The sequence below is a fragment of the Pelobates fuscus genome, chromosome 10 (genome assembly GCF_036172605.1).
Source record: "Pelobates fuscus isolate aPelFus1 chromosome 10, aPelFus1.pri, whole genome shotgun sequence".
Lineage (NCBI taxonomy): Eukaryota > Metazoa > Chordata > Amphibia > Anura > Pelobatidae > Pelobates > Pelobates fuscus.
This window is the reverse complement of record NC_086326.1, coordinates 139,197,032-139,214,957: the sequence shown is the minus strand read 5'-3', so window position 1 is coordinate 139,214,957 and position 17,926 is coordinate 139,197,032. Positions and strand designations below refer to the sequence as shown.

The 17,926-nt window shown below is 38.1% G+C and overlaps 1 protein-coding gene across 2 annotated transcripts; it reads right to left on the bottom strand.

Moving 5' to 3' along the window:
* Window positions 1-10,908: 10,908 nt before the first annotated feature.
* On the bottom strand, window positions 10,909-15,596 carry LOC134575437 (uncharacterized). 2 transcript variants are annotated; one of them, XM_063434732.1, is made up of 3 exons: window positions 15,516-15,596; window positions 13,041-13,091; window positions 10,909-11,317 (listed from the first exon to the last, which is right to left on the bottom strand). In XM_063434732.1, exons 1-3 carry the CDS (start codon window positions 15,571-15,573, stop codon window positions 11,052-11,054), a joined length of 375 nt encoding a protein of 124 aa, XP_063290802.1. In that variant the 5' UTR covers window positions 15,574-15,596; the 3' UTR covers window positions 10,909-11,051. The 2 variants fall into 2 exon arrangements, with proteins under 2 accessions (XP_063290802.1, XP_063290803.1); XM_063434733.1 differs by having other exon boundaries at window positions 13,041-13,088; window positions 15,516-15,591.
* Window positions 15,597-17,926: the final 2,330 nt, after the last annotated feature.

The following is a 17,926-nucleotide window of genomic DNA, read 5'->3' as shown; positions in this document are numbered from 1 at the left end:
AGCAAGCCCTGTGTAAGCCGCTGCATCGGGGTGACTACATATGTAGATTACCCTAGTTAAAGACATATATATATATATATATATATATATATATATGTATAGGGAAGAGACACCTACATATATTGTGCCTAGGTGAGTTCCTGCTGGGCGTCCTTCCGCTAGAAGAACCTGAAATATGTATGAAGTATGTGGGACATTCTAGTATACCGGCGGGAACTAATATTGGAGACCACGTAGGTGTCTGTGACTGGAGTTGTAAATGCCAAGCCAGGCCATATAGGGAGGATTTGAATGGTCTAACGTGACCATGGTCATCTGTAATTGCCCATCTGTGGGCCGAAATTGAGTCGTAGTGGATTGCTCGCCGTGGGTTGTATGTAACGTGAGAGTGATGGCCTAGTGAGGGCCACGTGTAGAGGCATGTTGTGGTAGTTTGTTACAAAATTGCAAACTTATGTCAAAATTATAATTCCTATGCCGTATGCCCAAATGAGGGGCTGCCATTATGCTATAGTGGATAGACCCTTTTGGAGGGTCGTATGCAACGGATAAAGAGTGTGGTTTGAATAACTTTGGCCGTGGTATGCTAAGGTCATGGTTGCCCCTGTAAGCTGGAATTACTTAACCGCCTGGATGTTGGGTAAGACCGTACCATAGGCTTGCACGTGTATGGTTAATGTGGTAACTTGTACCTTGGTTGCCCGAGCAGTCAAAAAGCCAGGAAAGTGGGAAGGACAGTATACTATGATGTATATGAACGTGTCTAATATGCAGTGGTGATGTGGGAATAGTCCAATATGGAATTGACTATGTAAGACCAGTGGCGGCTGGCTAGTAAGGTCGACCCGGGAAACTTAAATGACCTACATGGTAACTTCAGTACGTATCATAATGTATGTGGCGTGTTGCGCACGTCATAAATTGCCAATATGCTAGACTGAAGTAGTACAATGAGAGGTAAGGAGAACGTCTGTTATGAGGGAATTATACATTCTGTGCGTTTGGCCAGGACGTATTGTACCCTAAGGTTACCTGAATTATGTTGCCAACAGTCCATAGATGGCTTTGTGTGAGGACTATGCATAAGAGGTTAAGCGCAGCCCAATGTAGTTCTTGTGGTACTGGGAGGTCACGTAAGTCTGAGTGGAATTTAATGGTGTAGGGTTGGTGGTTTATTTAAGTTGTGGATCAGTTGAAAACTACTGGTTATGACAGCGTAGCTAGAATTGAAATATGGTCATACTGGTATCATACAGTAACCTACAGTGTAACATATGATGGTTGTAGGGTCTATACGGGGAACATGATAGAGGTGCCGAAATGCCATGACTAAATATACTACATACCTGCTGAGTCCAATGACCTGAGGGCAGACGTACAGGACATAATTACCAAGAATATAGGCTGAGACATGTGGAATGCAGAAGTGTCTGTACTGACACCAGACCAGGAAGGTTTATAAATATACTGATGAATAATTTTTCGTCTTGTGTCTCTGTCCTCAAGGACCACTGAGCTATCGCCCTGGTGTATGAGCGGTACTCTGTGACATCCTGGGAGGCAATGAGAAGCGAGACGAAATGAACGTTCTTGTCCTCCAGGATGTTTTTTAGGTTTGCCGGTACCATACGGTTGGGGTAATGACTAGAGGCCCTAAGATGAAGGGGGTGTTAGGATTACCGGGTTGGGAATGGGGAGGGACCGGAATGACCGTGTGAGTGGTTTCTGATGTCCCGATTGGACAGTTATGGGCTTCCAGTCTCTCTAGTTTATCGTTCATCTGCCTCATGGATGTTACTATAGAGGCAGTCCTGGTATACCGGTTGGCATAGCCTGTGCCATTTGTCCCTTCCCCTGTGTCTGATTATTAGTATTGGCTTGCCTTAGCCTGAATAGTTCTGTTTTGCGGGCAGTAGCTGTAAGGATATGTTGCCCTGCGTAATTTGTGTGAGGGTCCACGATCTAATTGAAGGTGGACTGCCGGTGTCCCCTTGTTTGTTGGCATTCCTAGTTGGAGTACTTTGCAATAGAAATGTCATCTCTTTCTTCTGGAACTTGGGGCATACTAAAATATATGTGTAGGAAGCGTGAGTTCCTGTTGGGTGTATACCGATGTTTTTAACTAGTGCCGAAGTGGCAAAACAATTCGTTAGACTGGTGACCGGTGAGTCCCTACTGTTTGCCAAGCGGCTGGGTCGGCTGTATGGTTGGTGCGAGGGGGTGATGTGCTGGATGTGGGCTTACGAGAAATGAGTCTTTAATTTGAGGAGGGGTTGTAACGAGTGATGCCCTTGCTATGCAACATGCGAGGCGTCTAGCTATGATTTGGCATGTGGGGCGTTATTACCTCTTTCGTGGAGGATGGGTGTTGGCCTCGCAGGACCTCTAACTCTAAGGCAAAAGGCACCTGGGAGAAAAGTACCAACTTGTCTTTGAGGAATGAATCTTTGTATTAAATTCATGATTAAGGAAACGGGAGAAACGTACCTGTATGAACTATGTATGCTTGGTTGTTCTGCAGTAGGCTGAGATCCTGCAATGGGGGGAGGCCTATACCTTTGGATGACGTCCGAATTCCTGGTATGTAATGTAGGTTCTGATGGCAAAGTCTGTCTAGGTTTGGTGTCTTGAGTTTAACACATGTCAGAATAAGTTGTGGTAGTAAAATACTGGAATGAGTATTCAACCTTCTGACCTGGACAATTATATCCCATACTGCCTAATTAACCCAGCAGTATGTATGAGAATTATGTGACTTAAGATATGGAAATATATATGACATGCATAGGATACAGTAATGCATAGGATTCAGTTATTTATAGGGATACCATTATTTATATGACAGAGGCTATGAGGCTATGTGCTATGTGCATCAACGCCACTAGGGTGTGGGATATGTGGGATATGTGGTTGTTAATCAATACATTATTAAATGCTGACAATGGATTAAACATAAACAGAAAAAGGAGCCATAGGTGAACCTGAGGCAGTGTTAATAAATCTTGGATAACCCCTTGCTGATGTAATACTCACTCACTCTATGAGGCCTGCAAATGGCTGAGAGTGGTGAGCTTGGTGTGCCCATGTGTATCGCCCTTCTGCCGTTGCTTAATTCTGCAGGCAGAGATTGGGTTGTAAGCTATAATTGTCATTAAATATGCAGGGGTATGATGTTACTTGTAGGCTAAGTAATTTTATTGATTGCAATTTGGGGGACCTGCCTGACAGATCAGATAATTAATTTGCTAGCACTATATTTAACCCTGCAACTTTCCAAGACACCCTAAAACCTGTACATGAGGGGTACTGTTTTACTCTGTAGACTTCGCTCAACACAAATATTAGTGTTTCAAAACAGTATAACATATCACAGCGATGATATTGTCAGTGAAAGTGACGTTTTTTAAATTTCTCACACACAAACGGCACTTTCACTGATGATATCATTGTTGTAATACATTTAATACCCCATAGTTACAGGGTCATATATAAGGGTCACATTTTTTCACATTGAAATTTGCCAGATTGGTTATGTTGCATTTGAGAGCGTATGGTAGTCCAGGAATGAGAATTACCCCCATGATGGCATACCATTTGCAAAAGAAGACAGCCCAAGGTATTGCAAATGGGGTATGTTCAGTCTTTTTTAGTAGCCAGTTAGCCACAAACACTGGCCAAAGTTAGCGTTCATAATTGTTTTTTGCATTTTTAACACACAAACAAATATAAAGCTAACTTTGGCCAGTGTTTGTGACTAAGTGACTACTAAAAAAGTGACCAGCTGTGAAAATTCCAAGTTGGAAAACTGGAATGCGTACCCTCCAAATAAGGTATTTTAGCCCCCAGAGAACCCGACACACCTGTACATGGTTGGTATCACTGTACTCAGGAGATGTTTCTGAACACATATTGGGGTGTTCTTTGACAGTAACCCTTAAAGTTATCAGTACATGTATTCTTAAATACTATGTGTGTAAAAAAAAATCACCAATTTATTTTTTTTTAATTTTTTTTTTTACATTTGGCATAGATTGGTGGTAAAATGGTTGCATGAAAAGAGTCAAAATAAGGCCAAAATTTAGAAACCTTTTAGCACATGCGTTTTTTGGCGCTTGTAGATGTGTAACAGGTTTTGGGAGTCAAAATTAGAAAATGTGTGTTTTTTTACATTTTTTTATCATATTTTATAATTTTTTTATAGTAAATTATATGATATGATGAAAATAATGGTATCTTTAGAAAGACCAATTAATGTCGAGAGAAATGGTATGTAATATGTGTTGGTACAGTAAATGAGTGTGACGAAACCAATCTCGCCACATTGTTTTGGAGGAGCCTGGTTGCCCGCCTCCTGCCCTGCGACTACGGCCCCTGGACATATTGCTCTATAAAAACTATATTTGGGCATGTAATAATGTATATGGCTGCTACTGGCCCTTTAAAGTCATCTATGAACAGATTGGGACTTTTGGGACTACTGTCCCTTTAAGACTGTGAAGCATATTCTAGTGTACTGCCTGTAATATTGTATATGTATTCATGTGTTAAGTTTAACCTGGGTGATATGTATGCAGCATTCACTGATTGTTCGGTAGAATCACTCCATTCATTATATTGAGTGAAACTACCGAACAACCAGACCACCCAGGAATAAGTGTGCCTCCAATTACAGTTTGCAACAATGTTGCAAACGGGTAATTGGCAATCAGTGTAATGTATTCTTTGCCCTCTGGGTGGCCGCCATTCGGGAAACAAACACGTGGCGGCGGCGGCCATCTTAAACTACCGAACAGCGGTGTTTGGCCGTCGAGTGTCTGGAACTAAAATCGGACACTTGACTAGGCAAACACTGCTGAGACCTCCATACTTCCAGAAATTCGTATGGAAACTACCGAATGACCCGCCGTTCGGTAGAAAGAACCCCACAAACAAGGGAATTCATTCAAACCCTCTCCAGGCTCTATAACACAGGCAATTCGTCTGTTTTCATTCCCTTGTTTGTGACCGACCGCAGGGCCAAAATGCATGGAACTGTTTTCGGATACTTTACCCATGCGGTCGGTCAAATCTTTGGAAACCCATATCTGCCGAACTGTTCATCCGAATGACTTGAATTTTGGATATGTTTCCCCCCTGAATAAGGGCTATCCAGCGATGCTGGATTTAAAGGTGTACCCCCTGTTTTTGGGGTACATCCAGAACTTGGCTGGAAAAGTGTACCGGATAATTGGGTTTAATGTTATCTGAGGGGAGGGGATGTGTGGGCTGAACCATGTATGTGATTGGTTATTTTATGCCTCCCCATGGGTGTGGCCTGTATGTGTACTCATGTAATAAAAACCAGGCTGGGTGCCCCAGCACCTCAGACCACTGCTTGACCCTCAACACGGAGCCTTGTCTCGTTCTTGGGGGGATTCACTGTATGCTGTTGGAGATTGATTGCTAAGGAGTGTAAGCTGATGTCTGCTTTTCCTATTCATCTGCTAGCAGCTATTTGTTAGGTTCCAGCTGGAGTGCTACCTTATTCACCTATATCCGAGTTCGTGAGTTTTGATGTTCTGCAGGAGCTGTGCCTTTCTGGAAAAGGGGATTATCGCCTAAACTGGGTTTTATCCTCTTGTAAGTGAAACGGTCCGTTACAATGAGTAAGAGGAAAATTACAGCTAAACACAAACACAATGTAAAAACAGCCTTGGTCCCAAAAAGTAAGAAAATTGAAAAGTGGTCTGGTCACTAAGGGGTTAAACGAAAGAGTGATGGAACTCTATTAGTGCCCCCTAGGGCATAACAAATAATATATATCTATGATAATAAATAGTTTGGAGTAACCTTGTAATATAGCATTCCTGACAACAATATCAATAAGTAGTTTGGTTAACTAAAATGCTGGATATGTTTTTCCTGCTATCTTTTTTTTTTTTTAAATAGTGTTCGAGATAATTACTTTGCTCTTTCAGCCCTTCCTTTGTGCTTTTTTCACAACATTTATGTACATTAGTACCCTTCCTATCTTCAAAAATAAATAAATATATATATATATATATATATATGAAAAACATATGTACAACAAAAAGCTAGCTGTGAAAAGCTGTGTAATATAGCTCCCAGAATCCCTGACTTTGCCATAAACAGCTGAATCTGGGAAAAAGCTCAACAATAAAATAGAAAATATAGCAAGCATCAATTTTTTTCTGATTTTATAAATCCTGCCGATCACATAGTTTAGGAGGAAATAGGTTTTTTTTTTTTCAATTACCGGTATTTTCTATTTAATATTATGCAAGTTTTTGATAGACAATGTCTGGAATGCCCTGTTAAATCACTTTGATCACAGCACTAGAAAGGCAATAAATGTTTACAGGTCTTAGGCCTTTGACAGCGTATGCATGTCTGAATTTACATTCCCAATATTACTCACCATTGTGATCTGTACGTGGACCAATGTTTTGCAGGCCTACTGTTTCCCCCGACATGGTAACAGATTCTGCCAACAGACTGGAGTAGAACACTGCTGTGTATGTAATAAGAATGGTCCATTTCTCTTTATATAGTCTAAGACCGTTTGATTGTGAATAAGCCACATACTATCCAATAACAATCCCAGCACACCATTCTTTATCAGAACATCGCAATCCTTAAATTGCAGCCATTAATCTGGCTTCCTTAAAAGCTTTTCTCATTTTAAAGGATAAAATAATGAAGCATTTTTCCTAACTCTTTTCAAATCCCATTTTTGCTGACTTTTTGTTTTCTCCACATGCAGAAATACATTATATCTGCGTCACAAATAAATAGCATTGAATTATTTGCAGGTGTGACTGAAGCTTGTTATACGATGACATCATCTTGCGTGCTTTATGTAATAATAAAGTGACTAGATACTAATACAACCAAAACAAATAGGTAGTGAACAGCGCAATCACCACACAGCAGTGTGCCAATCAATGTGTGCAATATTGCTATTATATACTGCTATTATATACCGCTGTGTGGTGATTGCACTGTTCACTCCTATGTGTTGTATTTATTGTAAGAGTGGAATTTTTTTGTAATTTATTTCACAGTGTTACGAGCTGCACCTTGTATTCTTTAGCACCTGGTGTTATACACTACATGCACTAATATAACTAGACTGCTGTTGGTTCACCCACGAGTGAGGCAATATATATCAATTACCATTGCCAAAAGTTGCAGAACTAATAAAGAGAGGGCTCTGGTGCAAGAATTAATTTTATTTGGCCTTCTGTAGTGCAAGCATGGCCAAGAGGTATATCCCCATCATTTGAGGAGTCCCAGCTGGGGATCTTCTATGTGCTTATCCTTGCAGAGCTGTATTTGTGGGAAGTGTTTGTGTTTAAATGGAAGCCAGGGCCGGTGCAATGATTTTTGCCGCCCTAGGCAGAGATCCATTTTGCCACCCCTTCGTGTCACGCACTCAATGACAGACACACACACACTGGCAGACACACACACACTGGCAGACACACACACACTCACTCACTGACACACATAAACTCACTCACTGTCACACACACACACCCATACAGAAACTCACTGACAGACACACAAACACACACTCACACACACGGCCCTGATGGAAGCATGTGTGCTTGCATGTATGTATGTATGTATGTATTTGTGTGTAATGTTGGCATTTGAATGCAGCTGTGTGTTTGTTGCTATTTGAAAGCAGTGGTGTATTTGTGTTTGGTGCTCAAATGTGTTTGTATGTGAGTTGGCGTTTGACTGTTGGTATGTACGCACATATGCACATACACTGCCCATACACTGCCCCACATAGATACACACACTGACACAGATAGATGCATACATAGATAAACACTGACTCACACTGACTCATACAAATACAAATACACACAAAGGTACACTCACACGAACAGATGCATACATGTACAGACACTTACAAACTTACATATACAGATAACATATATACACACTTATAACACATATACACACACACACACACAACATAATACACATATAAATACGCAGATTATTATTAGTATTTACACAGTGCCAACTAATTCCACAGCGCTTTACAATATTATGAAATTTACAGTAAATTAAACAATTACGCAATGACACAGGAACAATAAGTAGATGAGGGCCCTGCTCAAATGAGCTCACAGTGTAGAGGAGGTGGGGAACAAAAACACAACTGGGTAGCAAGGGTGACAGGCAACAAACAAGGTGGAAAAGTAGCAGAGCTGGAGGTGAGAGTGGAGTGTGGCTCTTTAGGAGAGCAAGAGACAGATATGGATAAGTATAGATAAGTTACTCTGGAAGTCCATACGCATTCCTGAACAGATGTGTTTTGAGGGACTTCTTAAACAATTGAAGACTGCGGGAAAGTCTGATAGGTTTAGGCAGACTGTTCCAAAGGAAGGGAGCTGTCCACGAGAAGTCCTGCAAGCGCGAGTTAGCAGTAAGTTTATGAGCAGCAGACAGGAGAAGGTCACTGGCAGAGCGGAGAGATCGAGAAGGGGTATGTATATCTATGACTCAGTGAAGAAATTTAACAGGAGCTACAGTTGTTTAAAGCTTTATAGGTAAGGGGTTAGTATTTTGAATTGACACCTATAGGATACAGTAAGCCAATTTAAGGATCAACAGAGGGGCAAGGTGTGAGAGGAGCGACAGGTGAGAAAAATCAGCCTGCTGGGAGCATTCATTTAAGAATGTAGCAGGGCTGTTCGGCTTGTGTGGAGACCAACCATGAAAGAATTATAGTAATCCATGCAAGAGATTGCCAGAACATGAACAAGCTCTTTTGCAGTTGACACATACACACACTTAGATTATGCTAATAATAATTTGTACATTTGTAATTAGTGCACATGCAGAATAATACCTTTAAATATTTTCATATATTAGTTCTGAGATTTGGAACTCACTCAGAGTTTATGACGGGACTTAATCCAACCTTCACCAGTTATAGGTCAAATATTATAAAGAGGGCTTTAGTATTCCAAAACTTAGAGCTTGCAAAATACATTTAGAGTAACACTATAACATTAGGAATACAAAGTTGTATTCCTAGCATTATAGTGTTTCTGTCCCTAGGGGTATTAGGTCCAACCCATTTTTCCTGTTTGTCAAAAACCTCAATGTTTCAGATTGCAGGGTTAAGAGGACAGGGACACTGCACCCACGCCCTTCCATTGTGATTTCAAGTGAACTGGGTGACTATAGTGTTCCTTTAACACAGAGTTCTAAATTTGAACCTGCCACACAAAATAATAAATTTATAGTTTAGGTTATTATAGTTTAGGTTATTATAGTTTCTCTAATGATTGGCCAAAAGTTACATTGTGTACTGGGAAGGAACCTCACAAATATGAAGCCATATTTTAATTATAATTCACTGGTTTCAATAAGCATTGTGTTTTTAAGAGAAAAAAATAATAATACAGGAAGTGTTAATTAATGTTATTTTTTTAAGTGATGCAAGACATTTTATTTACCTGACAGAGCACTGAAGGCAACAATAAGTAAAATGTCAAGGTGCCCTAGCCAGTCAACGATTCAACAGGCCAGGAAATATGAAAAATATTTGATTGCAACCTGTAAATGCCACATAACTTACTTTCTTCATGGTTCAGCGTTACCCTTCTGCATTTCATCAGGTAGAGTTTGGTCCGGCTCTAATCTTGGAGTATTTGGAATATTTAGTATTTAGGATTCTGTAAACTTGTGTTGATTAGTGTCCCTAATATTATATTGTGTCAGTCGGCACACTGTGGTTCATGAAACTCCATTTCATATTTCTCAAAACTGGCCCCACCTGCCAGACAAAAAGAAGGACAGCCACTCTGGCCATACCCTTTCAGCATTCTCCATGTGCAGATTCCTCTTGAAGCAATCTTGTATGGGTTATAATATTTCTGAACTCAGTGTGTGCATCTCATGGAAAACCAATGATATGCTTGTGCTACTCTTATCGGGGAGATAAAACAAGAGCTGTAAGACATTAACCCATATTTGTGGGTCTATCTTTCTAGATCCCAGTTTGTTGGGAGGTATATTTTTTCTACTACCGGTGAAGGATTACCATTATTAAATGGTTAGACACATTTATTTTCTTCTATTGTGCAAAATTAGACACTCACAAGGTTATTCAGAAGACTCAATAATTAAAATCGAATGGTAAAGATGTTATGCAGACTCTAGCTGAGCGGGAGAATTTTTCATTTAATTTTGAATTTTTTTGAGTTTAGAGAATAACCCTGTAAGTTGGCTAAGCATGATTTCCACAATAAAGTCATATCTGGTAACATTTATTACATGAGAGTATTAAATTGTGATTTTTAACCCTAATCTGTGTATCGTACTGCACACACAAGATGTACACCTTTTAACAGACCAAGACATTGTCACATTAATTCTATTGCTAGAGTTTTGTAAATTGAATTTGCTTAAATCTTCTGCTATTGAATTTAGTGTTGTCCCCTATTTTTTTTGGTTTTCATGTTAAGTTATCTTGGGTAAAATTATTAAATTAATTAATTAATTAATTAATTAATTAAAGGTCTCTGTTATGTAAGTCAGTACATAGATTCAACTCTTTTACTTCCAACCATGTTCCTCCACTTACTTCTTTATATATAAAAAGTAAAACACTCTTGTAGACTCATGCTTGTGTAAACATGCGCAGACATCAACATGATAGAAGATAGAATTTTGGAATTCTAGATTACCATGGTAACCGACTTATCTAACATCCCTTCCTTGACACAAATGCCTTAGATTGATGGTTACAGTTCCTACATCATTTGTTCATCACAATATATATTCATACCATTACAAAATAAACAAGAGAGATGCAATTTTTTGTTAACTATTTAATTTCTCAGAAGCTTATACTTTTTGCTCAATAAACATATAGAGTTGGAAGTAATGATTTATTGTCTGGTTCCTACGCACAGGGCTTAAAGGTTAAAGAAAAGGGCCAGGTGCTTATTTTTGGAATCTTCACTTGTCGGGTAGCTCTTGTGTTTCCACGTCTAAACTCCATCATTTGAACCTCTGGATCATTTGCCCCCATGACCTTTATTGTCATCGCCTTTTTCTGCGTGGCCTTTACTTCCATGGTCTTGTCCCCCTAAACCTGATTCTCCAGAGCCTTTTTTCTCGTGGCCTTTACTTTCATTGCCTTTTCCTTCATGACCACTGTTTTCTTGACCTTTTCCATGGCCACCTTCTTCAGAGCCTTTTCCACCATGACCTTTATCTTCATGGCCTTTGCTCTCTTTGCTTGCATGATCTTGACCCCCATGATCTTGTTGGTGACTGGGTTCTAATGAGAAATTGAAAAATGTGAAACATGATGCACTATCACTGATAACTGTATAATCTAAATTTAGCAGAGAAGACACATACAAAGCACCACTACAGCAAAACTGTTTCTTTATGTTTGGCTATTCAGGAATAGTATTTAGATAAAATAAATCCTATTTATTGTGCTTTGTAAGGATTGATTTGATCTACGTTTTAAGTTTTCCAAAATGTTAGAAATATCTTCTGGTTCTGGGTACCCTGTCCACAAAAATGTAGAAATACGGACCTCTAAAATAACACATAATTTGAATTATTTTAATATGTCAATCAAAGTGCAGCGGAAACATAGTTACATATTAATCGAGGTTGAAAAATTACCCGAGTCCACCAAGTTAAGCCAATCCCAAATTTTTGTTTATGTTGTTGACCCGAAAGAAGTAGAAAAATATTTTAACATGACTGCCAATTACACCACAAAAGGGATGAAAAAATGTTTGACTCCATCATGGACTGAGTTATCTTCAGTCATATAAATTATATTGTTAAATAATCTATATTATCCAAAAAAGTTTCCAGACCTTTTTTTAAATAATGTAATAATATCTACAGTTACTAAATGTTAGCTTTATTCACATATCAAATGAGAAGTCACCAAGAGAGGATAATAAGTAAAAAAATATCTATATTTATATATTATATATTTAATAAAAATATATAACATATAAATATATCATTTTAGATTTTTCTACTGCTCCTCCTGTTTTTCCCTTGATTACCTCTTCACACTTGATCTGTGAACCAAATGGCAGAACAATCAGTATACTACAAAATATATACATAATATTTATATTGTGTATTTTTTGCATTACATACTGGAGAAGGCGTCATGGACTGTTCTTTAATATTCTGGATTTTGAAACCTCAGTTTGGGTTTTGCAATTAGGGACTCATTTTCACAATCTTTGTGATTGGTCTGAATCGTTTTCCCCAAATATTTTTCTTGGACGATGTTCAGACGAGCCAAACTGACAAATGAACAAGAGTCCAACATCCCAAACAAAATTTTATTTTTGGAAAAAAATAATAATGCAGGAAGTGTTAATTAATGTTATTTTTTTAAGTGATGCAAGACATTTTATTTACGAGTCTAGTAGATATACGAAGTAGCCATCAAGAGAAAGATATAGAATCTAAAACAATTAAATAGTGCAAGGTTGTTTGGAACCTATGTTTAATGATCCTTAATTGCAAACCCAAATTGAAGTTTCAAAATCCAGAATATTAAAGAACAATCCAGGACACCTTCTCCAACGTGTTCTTCAATCCTTTATGAGTGACATTGCTTACAGCAACGTTTCAGCTCTAAATGAGTCGTTAACAAAGCATGTTCAAACATAGATTTGCGTAATTTAAATAGTGGAGCATGATATAAATCACCGTTAGCATGATTTGACGAAATCATAGCTAAGGCCAAAGAATTACTTTGAGAGACAATAGTAAAAAAGGACTACTGTAGATTTTGGAAGATATTTCCTGGACTATTCCTTATTTTGAGATATTGATAAATTCTGTATGAGATAGAAGTCAGTGCACCCACTCTGATCAGCACTGTGTTTCTTTTCTTTATTGCAATTTCAAAATGGCAGGTTTAATGGATCAATTGGTTCATGTCCTCAATCATAATCCATGTTTGTGATTGTGTATTTATAAAATTCTACAGTACATTATGTGTGTTTTATTACCTTTAGAGTGAGCTTGTGTAGCATCCTGAGATTGTGCCAATTTGGTACCTACTAGAAAAGAGAGATTTCGTTATAGCCTAAAAATAGATAATGACTATTTTGTCAATATATAGATTATATACTTATTTGTTCCTGGGGGAGCATTTTAACACATACTTACCTCATGCTCACTTCCCCCATCCCCAGAAGGGTGGCAGACAGTGGACCCATCCCCAAATGACACAATTATCATCAGAAGCTAGGACATGTGGGATACTGGAGGCCAAATGGAACACCATCTTCAGCCCATACAGATATAGTGTTTAGTAACAACAGAGCTGTAAAGCCCAAATAGACAGGTATTTAACCCCTTAAGGACACATGACATGTGTAACATGTCATGATTCGCTTTTATTCCAGAAGTTTAGGCCTTAAGGGGTTAAAAACTATAGGTGTGCCTTGGGGATGGGGTAGGGACCTCTGAATTAGAGCAGCGTAATCTTTCTATAGTCCTCAGGGGACATTGTGTATGTACATTTAAGTAGCCCTCACTTGGAGTATTGTACGCAGTACTGGAGAACGTATCTCCAGAAGGATATTGATACTTTAGAGAGAGAGTTCAGAGAAGAGCTACTAAACTGGTTCAGGGATTGCAGGATAAAATGGACAAGGAAAGGTTAAAGGATCTTAACATGTATAGCTTGGAGGAAAGACGAGACGGGGGATATGATAGAAACATTTAAATACATAAAGGGAATCAACACAGTAAAGCAGGAGACTATATATAAAATGAAGAAAAACTACCACAACAAGAGGACATAGTCTTAAATTAGAGGGACAAAGGTTTAAAAATAATATCAGGAAGTATTACTTTACTGAGAGGGTAGTGGATGCATGGAATAGCCTTCCAGCTGAAGTGGTAGAGGTTAACACAGTGAGGGAGTTTAAGCATGCGTAGAATAGGCATACGGCTATCCTAACTATGAGATAAGGCCAGGGACTAATGAAAGTATTTAGAAAATTGGGCGGACTAGATGGGCCGAATGGTTCTTATCTGCCTTCACATTCTATGTTTCTATGTTTCTATGTTTCTATATGTAACTGTTTGTATCATCAAGTTATACAGCAATCATTTTATTTTATGCCATTTACATAAATCCCATGGTCTTAGTTTTGTGACTATCAGGTTGTTCACTAAAGTGAAAATTCAAGGTGAATTCAAAGTGATTTTTAAATTTAAGGTGAAAATAGCTGAAAAGGGAAAAAACATTTTTTTACCAACTATGCTTTTAGGTCAACTACTCTGGCCTGCAATTTAAAATTCACTGTGAATGAAATACCTTTTTATGGAGTGTATATTTTTCTTACGTTTCTTATGTTCTTAAAATCAAACATCCAACAACAGAAAAAAAAAACAAAGAAAAAAAAAGTTTTTTCTAAGAGCACTGTAAATCCTAAATTAAATTGATATTCCAGGCTAAAGCCCACCAATGCATTCATTTTTTTATGCATGTTACAGATAACGAAGTAGTAAATATATAGAAAAACAATAAACCTATTGCCATTTGAATTCTCTGCATTTGCCGTACTTACCCAGGCTCCGTCCATGACTTGCAACTTACTAAGTCAATCATGATGATCACTTAAACGGAATCTGTCACTTCTCTTACATTTAAACCATTTAATAAAACATTGAAAATGACCTATAATGTGTGCTAACCTTTTTAACAAGATTCTCTTTTTCTTTAAAATTTCTATTTTAAAAAAATAACAAAAAACATCATAATCGAGTTGATACGAGGCCAATCCAGGGCAAATAAAGCAAATGTCCAGGAAATTTAGACACATTATTTAATTTATCTTCTTCTCTGTAGGCTTTCCCTGTGCTTACTACCAGGTGTGAAGGACAGAGCTTTTTAAAAAAAAAAAAAAATGGATGAACGATGGAGGCGCTCATCTGCAGGTAAATTTCTACATTTAATTTAATTTTAAAAAAAAATGACACCTCACCAGTACATATTTGTTAAATATAGAGAGACGTAAACAACTGTTTAAAGTGACAGTGAAGGTTCACCTTTAACTTCTAAGAAAGCCCTGCACACCAGTGTTTTTTGGGCATAGCAGAAGGCTCCGAGATTTGTATTTCAGTTTTAGCTTTTTTTTTTTGTAACACCTGCAAAGCTCCCAGAAATGTCTGCTTTGGAGTGTCGCAGGATAACACAGGTACATGTATGAACTCACACGCAGCTGTATCGTTGGATAAAAAGGGAACTCTGTAGCTTGGGAAAGACAGGCAGAAAGATGATTTATTGGATCATGCTATTCAATATCGAAAAAAAAACAAATGCACACTCAGTATAATTAACTGGAGTGTAACCCTACACATTGCACCGAACGTGGGTGCCTTTAATTAATCGTTAAAACATGCAAAACAGAGCATTAATAGTTAGAGTTAATAACAGAGTACATCTAAAATACACATTAAATGAAACTTACCTTCATGATCTTTGGACTGCCCATGTTTTTGGCTGCTACCACCTTTAGTCCCAGACATTTTTTTTAGAATTCTGTAACTAATCAGTATGAGAATGTCTTTATATACACAGTTCCTTGCCTCTAAATTATGAATAAATACGGTCTGTATTTGGGAATCCCTAGTCCAACCAATGGGATTTCTATTTGAGTTTCCTATAACTAAACATTCTGCAATCCTTTAATGTCGGCAATTATTCTGTGCACCTCAAAGGCAGAATACGTTTGATCTATATTTTGCTCTCTATTCATCTCTAAATAACGTTTAATGCTAGTGCTTGTTGTACGTCTCATTAAATCGCATCCTTGATGGATGGCAAAGTAAAACATGCATTTTAGCGATCAACGTTTTCAAGGAGACCTTTCAAGCTATGTTTTTATAGAATAATTATTATTAACTGGTTAATTTTAATATAGATAGTGGTAAAATAGTTATTTTTTTATTTTTTATTTTTTATTTTTTTTAACTACAGTTATAGCAGGATGAAGCAGTTTGAACCGGGCCACGAGTAGATCTGTGCAAAATTTAGTTTGAAGTGATTCGCCAAAACGAAATTCCTGTTAAACTCTACTGGAACGAATCGATTCGGAATCAATCTTACCTGTAGATTCCACAAGTAAACGATTGATTTATTTGGTGATTACCAGGAATTTGATTTGGACAAATTATCTAGTCTAGACACAAGTTCACTAAAGTGAGAATTCAAAGCGAATTAAAAGAGAATTTCAAATTTAAAGTCAAAATAGCTGAAATGGAGAAAATATCTAACTTAAAATATCTATGCTTTCTATGCAGCTACTCTGGCCTTAAATGTGAAATTCACTTTGAATTCTCACTTTATTGAATAACCATGTATGCCATCTGTTGGTCTACAGCTATAGTAAAGAATCTGTGCCCCACACACCTACATGTATAGTTTCTGTTTGATCTAATGAAGCCGGAGAGTGCTGTGATTTAACATCATTATTCTCTAAAAGGGTGTAATAAGGAGAGTCAATAAATCAGTCTAATTGAGGTAACTTTCTCTAGATCGGGAGTGCCCAAGACCCCCAGACGTCGTAGAACTACAATTCCCATGATGCTTTGCATGCCTTTGGGATGCCTTTAGAATGGCAAAGCATCATGGAAGCTGTAGTTTGAAAACATCTGGGGATCTACCTTTTGGGCACCTCTTTTCTAGATGATATGTAAATGGATGTCAAATGTAACTGCAGGACTCAGACGTTCAACAGATATTCCTGTATTTAGACAAATTGGTGATATCCAGACTGTACTAATCAAGTGAGTGGAGCGCTAGAGATATACACTTACCATAAAATAGAGTTAAAACTCAGATGTTTGTTGGTACATATAAAGGAAACAGAAGAATACAACACCATATAGTGTGAATCTGCAAATAGAGATGTATTATAGTAATGTTTCTAATAGTCAAACTCACATGGATTGGAGCATCAAAGGAACAGGCTCAAATCGCTTTCACAGTAGTGTCGTATGGAGACACTGCACCCTTTGGCTGGAATGGGTTTCCTCAAGAGAAAAAAAAAAGGGAGACTTCCTAGTGTACTATGTTTCAGCATGAATCAAAATTACAGTGGTTATGGTTGTGCCCACCTATTTCTGAGCCAATGAAAACCTGGCTCTGGATGGTAGACCTGGGTGCCTCTAGAGGGGGGTGCCTCTTTTTTTAGCAGAAAGAGAGGGTAGAAAGTCAATGGGACTTAATATGAAAAATGTAAATTTATTGCAACTTTAAATATAAAATCAAAGAAAATAAAATCAAAGTGTCCAATTGCTAGTTTACAAAGTGTAAATGTCCCAGTAGCTGGCTCCAGCTCCGAGACGCGTTTCGCCCACGCTCTGTGGGCTTTTTCATTCGGATTTAGTGTTTCTAATATCTTGCTGCTTTAAATATGCCGGTCTTTTCATCCTGGGGGGCGGTCCTTCACTCGCATTATCCAATCAGGTTTCTGTTTGTTGCATGGTTGTTTTCCTCACCTTTAGTCCAGTAAGGTGATCGGGAGTGACGTGGTATCACTATCCCCATCACTTCCGCATTCCCCACGGCCATTCCCCGCGGCCATTCCTGTATTTAGGCCTATCTAGGATGGTTAGTACATGTTCATTTTATTAATGTGAATAATGAGTAAGTTGCACAAATTAGTTGCACAAATTAGCCAGAGATGACAGAAGGTGTAAGATGGCTCGAATAAATGTTCAAGTTTTCTGAAGAAGTGACTATGTTTAAGAAAAGTAAAACATTCACAAGCCTGTACCTCACATTGTGTCTTACTGCAATCTCAGCTCCATTTGGTAGGATAGTTCCTATTTTGAGGTTCTGTACAGTTGTCCTGATTCAGTTCCCCAGTGCCATGCA

Coding starts and splice junctions, on each gene's coding strand:
- LOC134575437 (XM_063434732.1), bottom strand. CDS start 15,573: ATGTCTGGGACTAAAGGTGGTAGCAGCCAAAAACATGGGCAGTCCAAA. Junction 13,092..15,515: donor GCAGTCCAAAGATCATGAAG/GTAAGTTTCATT, acceptor TCTCTTTTCTAG/TAGGTACCAAATTGGCACAA. Junction 11,318..13,040: donor TACACAAGCTCACTCTAAAG/GTAATAAAACAC, acceptor ATTTCTCATTAG/AACCCAGTCACCAACAAGAT.